Genomic DNA, 16,576 nt, shown 5'->3' on the forward strand with positions numbered 1-16,576 from the left:
TTCAAGATAAGGATTATTATTATTATTCATGATAAAGATTATTAAATAAACGCAAAATAGTCTCAACAGCTTAAGCTTTTAACTTTTGGACGCTTTTTCTTTTCTCCATGATGAAGGATTCTGATGTTTGATGTTTGTTTTTTTGACCTTATATACTTTCAGCTCATTTAGAGGCTAGTTTTGAGGAGATAGAAAACCACCTGCTGAACCTGGAGGATTTGTGTGCACAGTGTGAATTAGAAAGATACAAACACATGCAGTCCCAACAACTGGAAAATTACAAGAAAAATAAGAGGTGAGTATGAAAAATTGGCCACATTATTCATTTGCAATCTCAAAGTTTTCCACAGTACTTTATATGCTACTCTTTATAAATTTGAACTGATAAATGTTTCAACACGTAAAGCTTATTAATAAGCCTTCCAAACAGGATATATTTTTTAGTATCTTTTGCCATTTTATGGAGATGAGTTCAGAAAAGCTAAGGATAGAGTAAAAGATTGGGAACAGAGCAACAGGCAAGGCTTTCCAAGAAAGTAGGAGCCCCAACTTCATTTTTCCCAAGTGGCAAATGCCTGACTGCTTTTTTCCTCTTTTTTCTTTTCTCCTTCTTTATTATCAGAGAAGGAGGAACAGTAACTTGAGCCCAGGCTGTGGAAAGGGCCTTGATGAGTTTGAATCTCAGCCTTATCCCATATTGGCTGTGAGATCTTAGGCAAATTATTTAATCTTTCTTAGCCTCGCTATCTCTAGCTTATAGTGAGGATAATAATGTACCCACCTCAGAGTTGTTGTGAGGATTAAATGAGATAATCGTTATCAAATGCGGTAAGTACTTTGTAAGTGTAAATTGTAATAAGGATTATTATCACTAGGCTGACCTGAACTGAAAAAGGAAGAGAGGTCTAAAGATAAACAGCCTGCTAAACTAACTGTGGCATTCCAACTTGTGTAATGACATATGGGGCAGGGTGGGAAGGTGCAAGGTGGGTCCTCCGAATTACATGGGAGGTCCACAGTAGCTGATGCGAGTGCCTGACTGTCATCTGTGCTGGGCAGACCAGGAAGTGGAGGAGGTTTGATAGATGAGAGGAAACAGAAGTCAGGGGATTGGAGTCTGGCTGAGGCTGAAGAGCAGATTTGGTGGGAGAAGGAGAGGAAAGGTTGGGCTCAGCATACTGTTAATTTTAAGATGATTGCTAGATTGAGTAGTTCTGGGTCTAGGAGTGGATCCCTGACATGGACAGGAAGTGCTGGTCACTGGCATACAGGGGGTAAAAAAGTGAAGCTAATGTGTAGGTGTCGTGAATTATCACATAGATGTTAAACTTTTCTAGAATAATGCCAAGGGGTGGGGTAAAGATGAAAACTGAGTATTCTGAAATTCTCAGTCGGGTCCATGTATCCCTAGGGATCGGTCTTAAATGTTAATGAGATGTAAGAATCACCTGGGGAGAATGTTGAAAATGCAGACTCCTGGGCTTCATCATGAGACAGTCCAATTCCAAAGTTGATTTCATTAGTATTCCTTTAGACCGGCATTCCAGGTGATTCTGATATGAGTGGTTCAGAGACAGGCAGGGTGGGGATTGGGTCATATGCAGAATCTAAATGGAAGAGTTTTAAAAAGAACTCCCAGGGAACCGTGGTAGGTAAGTATAGGAATTTTTCTGGAGGCACTGTCTATAAATTTCACTTAACCACACAATTACAGAAAGGTATGTGGCTGCATTAAGAATGGAGTTCTTATCAAAGGAAGGACTTTTGAATGCGTGGATGAGTATGGGCACCTAGGGGATTCCAGGCTGATATGTGGGGTATGGGAGATAAAGAATTTCCCTCAAGAAGAAGGTAGCAAAATTAGAGGTGGTCAGGCTAGTCTGCAATTTTAAATGAAAACATAGATGTTAATCATATAAGAAACTTTATTTATAATACAATGATAATTTCAAGAAACATTGTAGGAAGGCTTAGAATTGTGAAAGGAAATTTTTTTCAGGAAGTTGGGCATCTTAGGTACAGGAACAGTGACCCTCAAAGTTACATGGTTTCTTTATCCGTAAAATGGGGATAAAAACAGGACCTTGCTTGTACAGTTGTTTTAAGAATTCAGTTAATAAAGTGCTTAGAATAATGCTTAGCACATGGTGAGTGTTATGTCAGGTAGCCAGTGCTGGCTCACTTGTGTTATTACTTGTACAACTATGAATATAAGGTTATTCCATATTATTAATACCAGCTATGTTTTTTGGCTAGTTGAAGGCAATAATTATATGAATATTATGGTTTTTCAGTCAAGATGCATTGAAGTTTGATTATTTGAAACATGGCATCTGATACTTTAATACATAGAATTAAATTTCAGGTTTTCATAAGTTAAGATGATTAGATAGAAAAGAAAGTAAGATTTGGAACTTTGGAATTTTATTTGCCATTCTTCACCTTCACCCAATGACTTAAATGCATTTTAATTAACATATTATAATTTATATGTTAGAAAATTAAAGTTAATTTAGTGTTTGGAAAACATCATCACCTGTAATTTAAGTAAAAGCCCAAATGTGCTGAACAAGTTTCACATATATATTTTACATAATTGAAATGACAGAGTGTTTATCTCTTTAGAATTAGAGTTGTATGGTAGAAAGAGAACTGTCCTTAGAGTCAAAAGAGCCAAGTCCTGGCTTCATTGGTTACAGCTCTGTGCTCTTGGGCAAGCCATTCACGTTCCTTTCTACCTTATATTGTTATAAAGCTTTGCTTAGTTTAGGACCTTCTCAACTAGCAATTGAAAGACTTCTAAAATAATTACATCTTTTTAATAAATTTAGATGTGAAAATGGATTTATTGATAAGTGCTTGTTACTCTGAAATATGTAAGGAAAAATAATGTGCCAAATGAGGACTATCAATTTATAGTCAGTAGCTTGAAATCTATATGTAAAATAATGGTAAATATGTCATATTCTCATAGGCCATGCTTTAAAATAATTATAAAATTTAGTTTTTATAATTAGGACAGTATGAGATTAATGTAAAATATCATACAGTTTTTAAACCTGAGTTTTGGTTGAGAAATTTGAATTAATTTGTACTTTGTTTAGGATTTTTGCATCTGTATTGGTCAGAGATATTGGTCTGTAATTTTCTTTTTTGTGTGTTATCTTTACCAGGTTTTGGTATCAGGGTAATGTTGGCCTCATGAAATGAGTTAGGAAGCATTGCCTCTTCTTTAGATTTTTAGAAGTGTTTGAGAAGGACAGGTATAAAATCTTCTCTGAAAGTTTGGTCGAGTTCACTAGTGAAGCCATCTATCTAGTCCTGGAGTTTACTTTTTTGGGAGATTTTTTATAATTGTTTCAGTTTTCTTACTGTAGATCGGTCGATTTAGATTTTCCAGTTTATTGTGATTCAGTCTGGGAGGGTTATATTTTTCTAAAAACTTGTCCATTTTTTCTAAGTTACTGAATTTGGTGGCATATAGTCTTTCATAGTATTCTTATATGATCGTTTGTGTTTCTGTGGTATCCGTTGTAACTTCTCTTCCATTTCTCATTTTGTAAGAACCAGCTCTTTGTTGCATTCATTGTTTCTGTTATCTTTTTGTCCTGTTTTTCATTTGATTCTGCTCTAATTTTTATTATTTCCTTTCTTCTGCTGACTTTGAACTTGATTTGTTCTCCTTTTTCCAGTTTTTTAAGATTTAATATTAGGTTGTTTATTTGGGGTTTTTCTTGTTTCTGGAGATGGGCCTGTAGTGATATAAACTTTCCTCTGATTACTGCTTTTGCTCCATTCCAAAAGTTTTGATATGTCATGTTGTCGTTCTCATTTGTCTTTATGGATCTTTTGATCTCCCCTTTTATTTCTTCTTTGACCCAATCGTTCTTTAGTAGCATGTTGTTTAATCTTCACATATTTGAATTTACCCCCTCCCTACCTTTTGCAGTTGAGTTCCAGTTTTTTGTCTTTTTTTTAAGATTTTTTTTTTTAATTGGAGGAGGGGAACAGCGCTGGGGAATTGGGGGAAGGGGAACAGACAAGTTGCTGTCATTTTGTTCTTCAGTCTAGTTGTGGAGGACATTGCTTCACTTGCCCAAGTTGGCACCATCATTGCTCTCTTCCTGGTCGAGGCAGATCAGTCATCGGCTTCTGGCTGGCCGCTCACTGCGGCTGCTGGCTGCTCACGCCGACTGCTGGCTACGCACGGTAGCCCATGGCAACCCACTGCCACAGGGGCTGCAGCCTACGCCAGCAAAGGCGACTCTCTGCAGCCCAGCTCCAGGTTGAGCTGTTGTTCAGCATCTTAGCTGTAGAGGGCAGTGTCACTGGCCCTCATATGTGGGATCCGAACCGGGGTCCTCTGGCGTCCCAAGCCAGCTCTTAACCAATGCGCCACTTGGCTGGCCTGGGTTCCAGTTTTAAAGAATTGTGGTCAGAGAATATGCTTGGTATGATTTCAATCTTAAATTTGTTGAGGCTGGTTTTGTGTCCCAACATACGGTCTATCCTTGAGAATGTTCCATGTGCACTAGAGCCTCTTTCCTCACTGGCAGCCAGAACTCTGGCAGCTAAACTTATATTCCCTGTGCAGAATATTGGAGAGTTTACCTGAAAACCTGACCAGCCCAAAAGAAAAGACCTTCAGGTATGGGCGTTTGGGGAGTCCTCTGATGAAACAATGAAACAGAGGAGTCCGCATCTTAACGTCCTCTGTACATGATTTCTAATCAACCTTTTGGTGCTTCACTCTTAAATATGAGTGGACTGCAGAATGGTCTCCTGCAAGATGCATCATATATCTGAGGTTATTAATTATGATTTTTAAGTTTTTTTCTGCTCCCCTCATAGACTCTCATTTCTTTGTGTGTTTTAAAAATAAATATTCTATTATTAGTTTATTTTCTATTTATTTTGGTCCCTTTCATGTTGAAGATTTCCTCAATTGGATACTCTTCCTCAGCAATTTACAACTTGTTTACAGAACCAGTTTGTATGTAATACACACTAAAATTCTGTGACTAGGTATTCTATGTAACATCATTTGAGAAATTTTCAAATACTGTTATCAAAAAGTAAACTTTTTATTATCTTACCCATAAGAGTTCCTTAAAAATAAACCTCCTTCCTTTTTAACAAGATGCCTTACAAATTAAACTAATGATTTCCTTTTCTTGCTTTGAAGAAGATAACGTGTGAACAAAAAGTAGGCCGTTTGTGTGTGTGTGTGTGTGTGTGTGTGTTTGTTTACAAAGTTTGCATGCTCTGTAACTTTCCAGAAAATCTGGGGCAGACAACTGGATGGGGATGGAAAGAGTGGGGGAATGAAAGATAATTTCTCACACACCTCCTGTGCGGATAGTCTCTACAATAGGCTCCAGTGCGTTTTCTCATTTAGCTCGCATCAGTGCCCGTGGAGTGAGCAGGGCAGCAAATATTGGAGTTAAGGAGGAGATTGAGTTACATCAAATCACCTGGCTGCGTAGGGGCCAGCATCAGAGCCCAAGTCTTCAAACCCTGCAAACTTGTCTTCTTTTTTTGACTTTTGAGTTGGAACAAACAGCATCAGTCCCAGATGTTATCAATTCATATTTAGTTGAGAATGGAGATATGATATTTTGTCATATGTTTGATGGACATTCCCAGCACAGACAATAGATTCCTGCCTCCTACAAAAGGAGGGTGACCCATTCCCAACAGTAATTCTGCCTTATTATGGCAGTGATTCGCACAGTGAACAGGACAACATACAGCTTTATGTATGTTCCCAGGGAAGAGTCTGACAGCACTGTCTACCCTCGAAAAACATTTGAGTCGATGGTTTAACCCATTTCTGCATTGAAGGCCATCCTAAGTCTTCTGCATGTAAAGTGATATTGCTATTACCAGTACCTTTTGTGGACAGGAATAGACACTCCCTTGATAAACAGTAAAACATGGGGTAGGGATAGAAAATGGCTATAGGCAGAAGACAAGTACTGATGCCAGTGGCTAAGTTGTCAGTTCAGAAGATAATTTAGCCATCCAAGTCTAACTCAGGGATCCCTTGCATAGACTTTCATAAGCAATAGGAAATTTTCATCAAGTAAGCAGAGTTAATATTTAGTATATAAACCAATAAAGAACCTAAAACCATGTACATGGGTTTGTCAAGCCAGCAGTTATAAAAGTGGACTTGAGATTTGGAAGTCAGCTTACATTTTTAGTCACCGAGTGTGAGGGGAAATACGTAATAAATGTGTAATTTAAAAAGGATAGTTTCAGGTAATTATATAGGCTTTGAAGAAAAGAAAGCAGGATAATGTTATAGTGGTAAGGTCGCGGGGAGGGCTTCGTTGACGAGTGTGAGCAGGGAAGTCTCTTCTGAGAAGATGCGTGAGAACTAAGACCTGAATAAGAAGCAGCCATATAAGGATCTAGGATTATTCAGTTCCACACAGAAGGAACAATAGATAAGTTTAGAAGAATGGAGAAGTAGAGCTAAAAAGAAATGTAGAATCTCAACCTTCTAAATTTTTAATTTTTCCAGTACCACCATAATATTCCTTGGAATGTTTATTGAAATTCTCTTGCAATTATTAGTTATATTGTACTTAAAATCATACGTAAGTGTATAATTTAATGAAAATATTCATTATTTCCAAACTTCTGGATCCTTGTTTTCTCCTCCAGTATGCAGCATACTATCAGAATGTCTCTGAAAATAGTTACGTCTTGAAGAATGGTATAATTTTAGTAATTCTGCTTAATTATAAATGATAATTTTGACACAGTCTTTTATTAGACTTGAAATCAGCTTAGGGCCATATTAAACTCTAGAAACATTCTCACTGATTCATTTAGACTTTGAAACTTAATTGTTATCTCTTAGAAACTCTTGTAAGGGGGGGGTCAGTGTTTCTATTGATGAGGTTTAGTTCTTATGCATATTTTGAGAAAGTCATTATTCCTTTTGTTTTCTGTATTATAGCTAATGCTACAAAACCATGCTCCTTTGTTTTGTTTGTGTTTGTTTTATATTTTTGGTAACGTGGACTATAGATTAAGTTTAGAAATCCTTTTAAAGCAAAGCATAACAGATTTATTTGAGATGTTCTGGCATATCTTTAGTTGTATTTGACCAGTTTGTGTTCTATAGAATACCCTGCCAAACTCCTGAGCTTCAAGAAATAACTGTCTAAACCAATGTAGATAGGCAGTGGGCCATAGGTCTGACTTGCACTTCCATTTTAAAAGTTGGAGGTGGTGCTGCTGGAGAGGCTTGGCAGGAGTATGGCACATAGGCCTGGCTTTGCTGAGAATGGAACAGAAGAAACACATGGCATTCTCCAGAGTAAAGATGGTTCTGGATCCAAAAGAGAATGTCCAAAGCACCTCATCCAAAGGAACTAGACAGAAAGGCAATAACTAACTACTCTGAGGTTCTGCAATGGAGGTCTGTTTGAATGCTGAATGCAAAGTGGATCGGGAGAACTTTCCCACAGGCGATTTTACAAAAAGGAGTGGATTTCTGCATCTGCCAAAGATAGAGTAACACGGACCAGATTTACTCTCCCACCTGTTACAACCAAATACCAGAAGAAATACATGAAATAACAAATTTTAAGACCCTGGACATCTGGCAAAGAAGAAAAGTGAGCTTTAATGGGCAAGAAACAAGTGAGGCGAGCCCCTATGATTGCTCCAGTATTCTGCCTGATAAAGTTTCCTGGCTACAGTGTAGGAAGGGGTTGGGGGAGACATAGGAAGGTCCTGGCATCCTGAGTTGAAGAGACGGAGCAGAGAGTCTGGGAAGACCAAGGCAGTTAGAGTCTACAGGACAGTGCTAGAGAGGAGAGAGCTACATAGAGAGAAAGAATCCTGGAAATCTGCAGAGGATTTCCCTTGAATATTCATCAGAGTACTGATAATGTGTATGAGGAAACTACCTGAGGCAGGATGAAAAAAAAAAAAAACATCTAAGAGAATTAGTTAACAGTGCATGGTGCCTACAAAGTGCCTGTTCCCAACAGCCACACTGGAAAAACATACATAATTCAAGGGCATTGGGAAGAGCACTCAAGAAGATCTTCCCTCAAGGGGTATAATGGGCCCTGCTCCGAACCTGCTTAACAAATCATAAAAGCAAACATCAAAAGGATCAAATTGTTTCCAATAAATTAACAGTATCCCAAAACGATGCTCAATAATACTTGTAGGATTACAAAAATATCCAGCACCCAACAAGGTAAATCACATTGTCGGGCATCAAATCAAAGATTACTAGGCAAACATATTGAAGAGATAAGCAATCAATCAAAGCCAATTGAGAACGGACATAGATGTTAGAATTAGCAGACAAGGACATTCAAACCAATTATAGTAACTATTCTATAAGTTCAAAAAATTAGAGACATAGAAGATATTTTTTAAAAAGCATACTTTTGTCTCTCTTCTCCATTTTCTCCTTTTACTGCTTCCACCATTAGATGCTAGACTTTAGATGGTTTGAGGTGGTTAATTGATAGTAAACTATTATATGTATCACAATATAGTAATCACAGTTGCAAGGCCAGTGACCTCTTAGTAAGAGAATATGAATTTGTTGGTTTCATGGATGTGTTATCACATCTTACATTTTCTTATAAAGTGAAACCTAAGCTTATGAGCTGGCAAGGAATCAAACTTAACAAAATTCTTGTTATAAAATATTTGTTGGAGAATAAATCTTGACAGTTTCAGACTTTATGTGTAGTCATAAGAACAGATGTAGCTAGAATATTTAACAGGTTATTAGATCCTTGGGTGGACAGTAAATACAGGTTGAGGACTGATATTTAAGTTCCTCAAGCTTTATTTTGAACAATGAGTATCCGTTTGCCATCAATATTAACAACTCATGTCCTGACTTCATGCTTCAAAATTAACATTTCTCTTGTAATTGCACACCCGGAAATCCACACCGGGCTCAGCTAATCGGGCGGGCTGGGAGTGGACTTTCCTGCTGGTCCCGCCTCCGGCGCTGAGCAATTTAGAGCCGCGCGCTCCGCGCTGGAATGTAAGATGGCAGAGTAGCAACGCGAAGCGGTTAACGCTGAGTCTCTGGGTAGACCTCGGTTCGGGTCTCGGCGGACCTCGGTTTGGGTCTCGGCGGCGGCGGCAGTGATTGTGATCGCTGAGCAAAGAGTGCCTACGGTAGTTGGCCAAGATGCCGAATATCAAAATCTTCAGCGGCAGCTCCCATCAGGACTTGTCCCAGAAAATCGCTGACCACCTGGGCCTGGAGCTAGGCAAGGTGGTGGCTAAGAAATTCAGCAACCAGGAGACCTGCGTGGAAATTGGCGAAAGTGTACGTGGAGAGGATGTCTACATCGTTCAGAGTGGCTGTGGCAAAATTAACGACAGTCTAATGGAGCTTCTGATCATGATCAATGCCTGCAAGATCGCTTCAGCCAGCCAGGTTACTGCCGTCATCCCATGCTTCCCTTATTCCCGGCAGGATAAGAAGGATAAGAGCCGTGCTCCCATCTCAGCCAAGCTTGTTGCAAATATGCTGTCTGTAGCAGGCGCGGATCATATCATCACCATGGACCTGCATGCTTCTCAAATTCAGGGCTTTTTTGATATCCCTGTGGACAATTTGTACGCAGAGCCAGCTGTCCTGAAGTGGATAAAGGAGAACATTTCTGAGTGGAAAAACTGCACTATTGTCTCTCCCGATGCTGGGGGAGCTAAGAGAGTGACCTCCATTGCAGACCGGTTGAATGTGGACTTTGCCTTGATTCACAAAGAACGGAAGAAGGCCAATGAGGTGGACCGCATGGTGCTGGTGGGAGACGTGAAGGATCGGGTGGCCATCCTGGTGGATGACATGGCTGACACTTGTGGCACAATCTGCCATGCAGCTGGCAAACTTCTCTCAGCTGGAGCCACCAGAGTTTATGCCATCTTGACTCACGGAATCTTTTCTGGCCCAGCCATTTCTCGCATCGACAATGCATGCTTTGAAGCAGTAGTAGTCACCAACACCATACCTCAGGAGGATAACATGAAGCTTTGCTCCAAAATACAGGTGATCGACATCTCCATGATCCTTGCAGAAGCCATCAGGAGAACGCACTATGGGGAATCTGTTTCCTATCTCTTCAGCCATGTGCCTTTATAAAAGAATAACTTCTGAGGAAAAATAAACTGAACCCAGCGCCTTGTTTCCCTTGGTATTTGATGAAAAATACAGCAGAAGACCCAGCTTGCTCCAGTAGCTTTCTACATCCCATGTCAGGTATATTAGCATTTCTCCAAAATTAAGAAACTGCCTGCATTGCCTACCTGCATTTTCTCATTCTAGTTTCTTTGGTTTTGTGAACCTTGCAGCTTTAACTATAGCTCTGATGCTGCAAGGTTTCATACTTTGAAGTGTGTTGTGTGGTGGGGGTGTTTGAATGTGATTGGGGAAACCCAAGCTACTTTGTATGTGAATGCTTCAGGGTTTCCTTGGTTCAGGACTATTGGCACCAAAGCTAACTCAATTCCCGTGTGTCCCGCCCCCACCCCCAAATAACATGTGACAAGTTCTCTAAGGTCTGTGCTAAATTAGAAGAGCCCTGGGGAAGCCCAGAACCCAGCTCTGGTTGTTGAGTTCCCGTGAGGCGGGAAGCTCTCAGTGTAACAGTGAAATGCTGGCTCAGTGCTCTGCTCTCCCTCCCGCGCTTCCCCCTACCCTTTCTGACTCAAGCTAAATGGCTCCTGCTATAGAATTCTGCTTGAGGCTTGAATATTTTTCAAAACAGCCGCTTGTCAAAGTCTCTTGAAGAAGTGGGGAAATATGTACAAAACTGACTGTTTATCAAAGATTTACAGAAACCTCAAGATGGACTCATAAGCTGGGAGTCAACGAACCAACCCAGAACAAAGAAATTTGGAGATGTCACATTGTTCCTTGGATCCCTGTCTGCGCCTGACGGTCTAGAGTTCTCACCCACCTTTTGTCCTGCCCCTCCTCCCTTTCCTTGACAAAAAGATGATTGAACTATTGATAGATGCATTTTTAAAATGGATTTGCTGATGTGTTAAAGCCCCCCAACTTCTCAGCTGGCACCTTCTTGATCAATAAACCTTTGCCTACTCCAAGCTCTGATCTATTGAATATTGGCTTTTTGAAGCGTCGGGCACACAAACCTTGAATTGGTTACATTGGGTGGGGGCCTGAGGGAAGGTAGCAGAGTGCAGCGGATGCTTTTGGGGAGGAAACAGCCTGGTCAATCACCCTCTGCTTGGGGACTGATATTTAGTCTCTTGTACTGTTCCTTTTCCATTTGGCCTAACTTTCAACCATCTTGACATTTTCCTAACCAAATGCCTTCTTGGGCCCAAATAAGCATTGTACCGTAGTCTTATGGAAAGCTAACCTCACTTCTTGTGTATTCGCTAACATTTACATGAGATTATTTTGCTGTAGCTTTATTTTCCTTAGCCCACTACTGTGGTAAAAGGTTCTAAGTGGTGGTGTAGAACCTTTTGATTAAGTATTTCATTTTCATCTCCCTTCCTTGATGTGTTTTGTCTCTCAAATGACCTGAGATTTCTGTTAAAAAAATTAATGTTACTAGCTCTTGCAGAGGAAACTAATACAAGTGTCTGTGTGATCGTGGGTCTATATCATATCTGTACTGCTCCCTCTGCCAAAGGTTTGGTTAGGTGGTCATGCTGCCCTTGTAGCTCTTATTCTCCGTTACCAAACTGTTAGCTGCATTGTTAAGCCAAAAGACATTGGCAGCAGTTTTATTCAACTGTAAGACCTTAAGATGTCTGTACTTAGAATTACATATATGTAGTGTAATTCTGTGCATCGTACCTGAATTATAGAATGTATAACGCCTGCTGGATCTCTGGTTCTGATTCCTGGGGATAGGAATTAGGTATTTTCTTATTGAAAAAAAATAGTAGTCATTTTTTAATTTATTCATCTTGAACCAATTTTGCCAAGTATGGTAACATTTTTCTACATCAGTAGTTGACACACGTTTTGTATTTAATTTAAGCTCATCTAAGTAAAAACTATTTGGGGAAGGTAAAAAATAAAAATAAATACATAAATAATGTTTCTCTAATAGGTTTACAGTACTCTTTTCCTGAACTTTTCCTCCCAGTTATATAAATGCCATTCTGTATATTGGGGTTCATAAAAATTTTTGTTTTTAACAGAGACAATAAAAACCTTAAGTATATATTTGAAATTGAGAGTTGTCAAGACTAAAGATACAGCACTCTTGAGAAAGGTTTATTGAAATTCAGCAAAACATAATTATGATTATTCTGGGTTAAAAAAAAGAAGTTGATCTATTTTTCTGAAGATAGATTGGTTACAGCTTGGGCCTTAGAATTTTGGGGGTCTGTAATAACTTTCTGTGTTTTAGACTTAATTTATTAAATTTGGAATAGTATTTTATGTCTTACGTGACCCAGTACCATTTTGGAGTTTGTTTTCTCATTGGTTACTATTTTTTCAGATATGCTTTCAGAAGTTTGGAATTAGTTGTTAGTCTTTAGGTGAGCATAATTAAAACTGTGGTATGACCTTTTGCTTGTCTCATTTTTTTTTTCATATTCTTAAAGGATTCTAGAGACGGGACAGGCAGAAACGTACTTAGCAGCCTGCCCCTACCTGCCCTGACAGTGGCAGGGAAAAATTGTGGCAAAGACACCAGCAAGAAAATAAGGTGCTCCTCCTCTCTGTGCCAGCCGTTCCTCTCACCCTCAGGCTGGGCTCGAGCACGGTTACTTATATTGACCCATTTTCACTGTAGCTAATAAACAGTCTTTTTTCTTGCCTGCCTTCTGCTATTTCTAGTCTTTAGTTCTGGTTCAGAAAATCGGCACTTAATTGTTTCAAAGGGCATGCACTCCTGTGCTACTGGAGAGGTTTGATACTGGATTTCACACAGGGATGTTTTGCCCATAGTGAGCAACATTTTCCTTTCTCTGGAGTTTCATGTCATGTTTTCTGACCGATACCTATCCATATACTAATATCAAAGAAGTGCATTATTGTCTTATAAAATAACATTACTTCTTTGAGGAAGAGACAATAGAAGTTGATATATAGCTCTCCAAGATTAATTTTGTTAGATGAGAATTGATCAGTTTATATCAATATTCAGTGCTCTCACCATGGATTTTAAAAAGTTGAAAAGTATCCTTTAAAATTAAAGTTATAAAATAAACATTGAACTGACTCAAGGAAAGTTAGAACACTTTTACTTCATAACTGAACTTTTTTTTTTTCTGAAGATTTTATTGGGGAATTGGGACAGGGGAACAGAGTTGGGGAATCGGGGAAGGGGAACACACAAGTTGCTGTCCTTTTGTTCTTCAGTCTAGTTGTGGAGGACGTCACTTCACTGGCCCATGTTGGTATTATCATTGCGCTCTTCCCAGGTGAGGCAGTCGCTCGCCGGCCATTGGACAGCCGCTCTCGGCAGCTCACGCTGTCTGCCGGCACTCACGCTGGCTGCCGACCACTCATGGCAGCTTACGGCAGCCCACTGCAGTCCCACTGCAACCTACACGATCGCCGGCAACTCATGGCAGCCTAGCTCAAGGTCCAGCTATTGTTCACCATCTTAGCTGTAGAGGGCAGTGTCACTGGCCCTCGTGACAAGCTGGGGCCCTGCTGCTCAGAGCTGGCATCCCAAGCCAACTCTTAACCAACACGCCACTCGGCTGGCCCCCATAATTGAACTTTTAAAAATATTTATTAATTGAAATGAACAGACAAGGTGCATGGTGCACTAAAAAATTATTAATAGAAAATAAAGATTGTATAAAGGTGGTATGATATGAAGACGTTGATAGAGACCAAATCTATGATATACTTTAAATATTTAATCTATATTTTTTTCTTAGCTTTTAGGTAGCTGAGTCCATTGACAAATCAGTCCTTATTTACCTGACCTTGAAACTGTCCATTCTTGACTTCTATAACTGGTATCTTAAATTTTCGTTTCTACCTTAACTTACATTTTAGTTTCCATTGCAGATGCTTTGATATTGGTATTCTCTTGGCTTCTGTTGTAGGTTATTGCCTCTCCCCATTCTACAAGCTCTGCCATATCCTTGGCTCATCTACCCCCCAGATGGTGATCATTATCAAATCACTGTCTTCAGTTTGGGTCTCCCTCTTTACCTTTAGAACCAGCTGCCACTTGGACATCTCTACTTGCACATACCAACAGACATCTCAAAAGCAGCAGGCCCCATATTATCTTCCACAGCAAAACTTGACCTTTTCTTGTCTCAGTAAAGCATCACCATTTATAGATTTGCCCAGTCCACAAACATGGGAATCATTGTCATCTCATTTTCCCTCTCCTACCATCTCCACTCAGTTCCCAGGCCAGTCCAATATCCCTTGAGTCTGTTCTTGCCTTTCTGTCTTCACTGGTCGTTTTGTAAGTTCAAACCCACATCTTTGTAGCCTCAATTATAGTGATAGCCTCCTAATTAGTTGTCTTCTTTACAATCTTGTCCCTCAGACCATTTATATTACTGTTAGAGTGTTCATTTTTTTTTCTAAAATGCAGATATGATTAAGACCTCATCATCAAGATAAAATTTAAGTTATGATGATGATAATTAGATAACAGTAGCACTTACTGAACACTTACTATATACCAGGCACTATACTTAAAAACCTTAGTCTAAGTTAACTCATAGAATTCTCATAATGGCCATTTGTATCAATGTACTCTCCTTTTTACCAACAAGAAAAATGAGACTAGAAGAAATTAAATAATTTACCACGAGTTGCAGAGCCAAGAAGTGGTAGAGCCACACCAGACCAATGTTCTCACTTAAAGGTCTGTTCATACCTTTCATATTCTGTTGTCTCCACACAAAGCTACGCTTACTCTGGGTTTGGATACTCTGGACTATGAAAAGGACCTTGCTTTTCTTGGCGCATTGACCACTTCAGTACTTGTGACTGCTAATTGTAAAAATGGGCAAGCAGAGTTTTTCAGTAGTGGTGCCACTGGATCAGGAATACATTTGGATGTGGGATGCCTGATTTTTTTCCCTTTAATCCACTGTCCACCCTGTCTACCACAAACTCACCGTGCCTGTAAGGAGATACAATCAGGTGGTATGGCATGACTGGAATGCTGAGAAACAATAGACTGCTGCCTTGGTAATAAGAGTGATGGGGGTGGCCGGATGGTTCAGTTGGTTATAGAGTGGGTGCTCTTAACAACAAGGTTGCCAGTTCGACTCCCGCATGGGATGGTGGTCTGTGCCACCCCTCCCTCCCCCCTGCAACTAGATTGAAAGCATCGACTGGACTTGGAGCTGATGGGTCCTGGAAAAAACACATTGTTTCCCAATAAAGTTAAAAAAAAAAAAAAAAGACCACGTACCGCTCAGTATAAGTCTGCTGTTTCCAAGCATTACAGTCATGGAAATGTGTACTTACAGGCTTGAAGGGTTTGTGGTTAATATGGTAGAAGGTGCCTCGGGGTAGAGAGTTGGCTTTCCAGCTTGAGGTAAATTTTCTCAAAACTGGCTACATCTTAAATGTGTCTGTTATTTCTTACACAGATCCTGCCTGGGGAATGTGTTACAGAACAAGACATTTTTAACACACTATCTGTAAAACCTCTTGGAAATCAGCTAGTTCATCATAAAAACTGTACTAAGTCTTTATTTATCATGCTATTAATATAATACAGTTAATACAGTTTTATATATTTATCTACTTGGGCAAGCATAGCCTAGAAAGTAGTAAGATGATAGGATCCAAGACTCTTGGCATTTAGGTTGAAAATAATCTGAGTGATAGTGTAACAAAGAAGATTTGGAATTTAAAAAATGGACCCTGGAAGAGATAATGAAGTTTTAGGAAATGGGCTAGTTGGTGGCAGCACTAACTTATGTATTGAGGATTAAATTCCCTCAAACTTGCAAGAAGATTACTTTCTAGACCTGTTTTCTATGAAAATCTATTTGATTTGGAGGGGGGAAAAAGTACAATAAAGAAAGATGAGAGAGGGGTAAGCAATATTTATTAGTTCTTACTGAATCCTACATATAACACAAGGCACCTTACAAACACTATCTCCTATAACCAACAATACCCTATTGTAAGTATCATCATTCTCATTTAATACATGAGGAAAATGGGGCTTGAGGATAAAAGACCACACAGTAATATGACTGGGAATAAAAGCCACACCTCTCTCTGAATCCAAGTGTGTGTAATCTTTAGCCTCTAGAATGCTAAAGGACCAAATGCAGTCTCTTTGAATCCAAGTAGTGACCTACCTGAGATATTTTAGCTGCACCAGGAAATTACCTAAGTAGATTACCAAGTCTACTGAATACCAGAGTCGTGTATATGAAACTTGGAGCTACCCCAAAATTTCTCACGGTGGTTCATGGCAGCTCACAAAAGCTCATGCCTGCTGTCGGCCAGCCCCACTGCAGCCTATACCGTCATGGTGATTCACGGCAGCCCAGCTCCAGGTCGAGCTGTTGTTCACCATCTTAGCTGTAGAGGGCAGTGTCACTGGCCCTCATGTGGGATCTGAACCGGGGCCCTGCT

The 16,576-nt window shown here is 39.7% G+C and overlaps 1 protein-coding gene and 1 pseudogene across 2 annotated transcripts in view; both read left to right on the forward strand.

The window, feature by feature from the left end:
- DTNBP1 (dystrobrevin binding protein 1) overlaps positions 1-16,576 on the forward strand; it is a 155,008-nt gene that overhangs the window by 47,266 nt on the left and 91,166 nt on the right. Inside the window, exon 6 of the mRNA XM_019662181.1 lies at positions 163-295. Coding sequence (XP_019517726.1) covers positions 163-295 — 133 coding nt within the window. The remainder of the gene's footprint in view (positions 1-162; positions 296-16,576) is intronic.
- On the forward strand, positions 9,020-11,090 carry LOC109393187 (ribose-phosphate pyrophosphokinase 1 pseudogene; annotated as a pseudogene). The gene has a single exon (XR_002126204.1). The product of XR_002126204.1 is annotated as a ribose-phosphate pyrophosphokinase 1 pseudogene (transcript).

Source organism: Hipposideros armiger, unplaced genomic scaffold (assembly GCF_001890085.2).
Source record: "Hipposideros armiger isolate ML-2016 unplaced genomic scaffold, ASM189008v1 scaffold_369, whole genome shotgun sequence".
Lineage (NCBI taxonomy): Eukaryota > Metazoa > Chordata > Mammalia > Chiroptera > Hipposideridae > Hipposideros > Hipposideros armiger.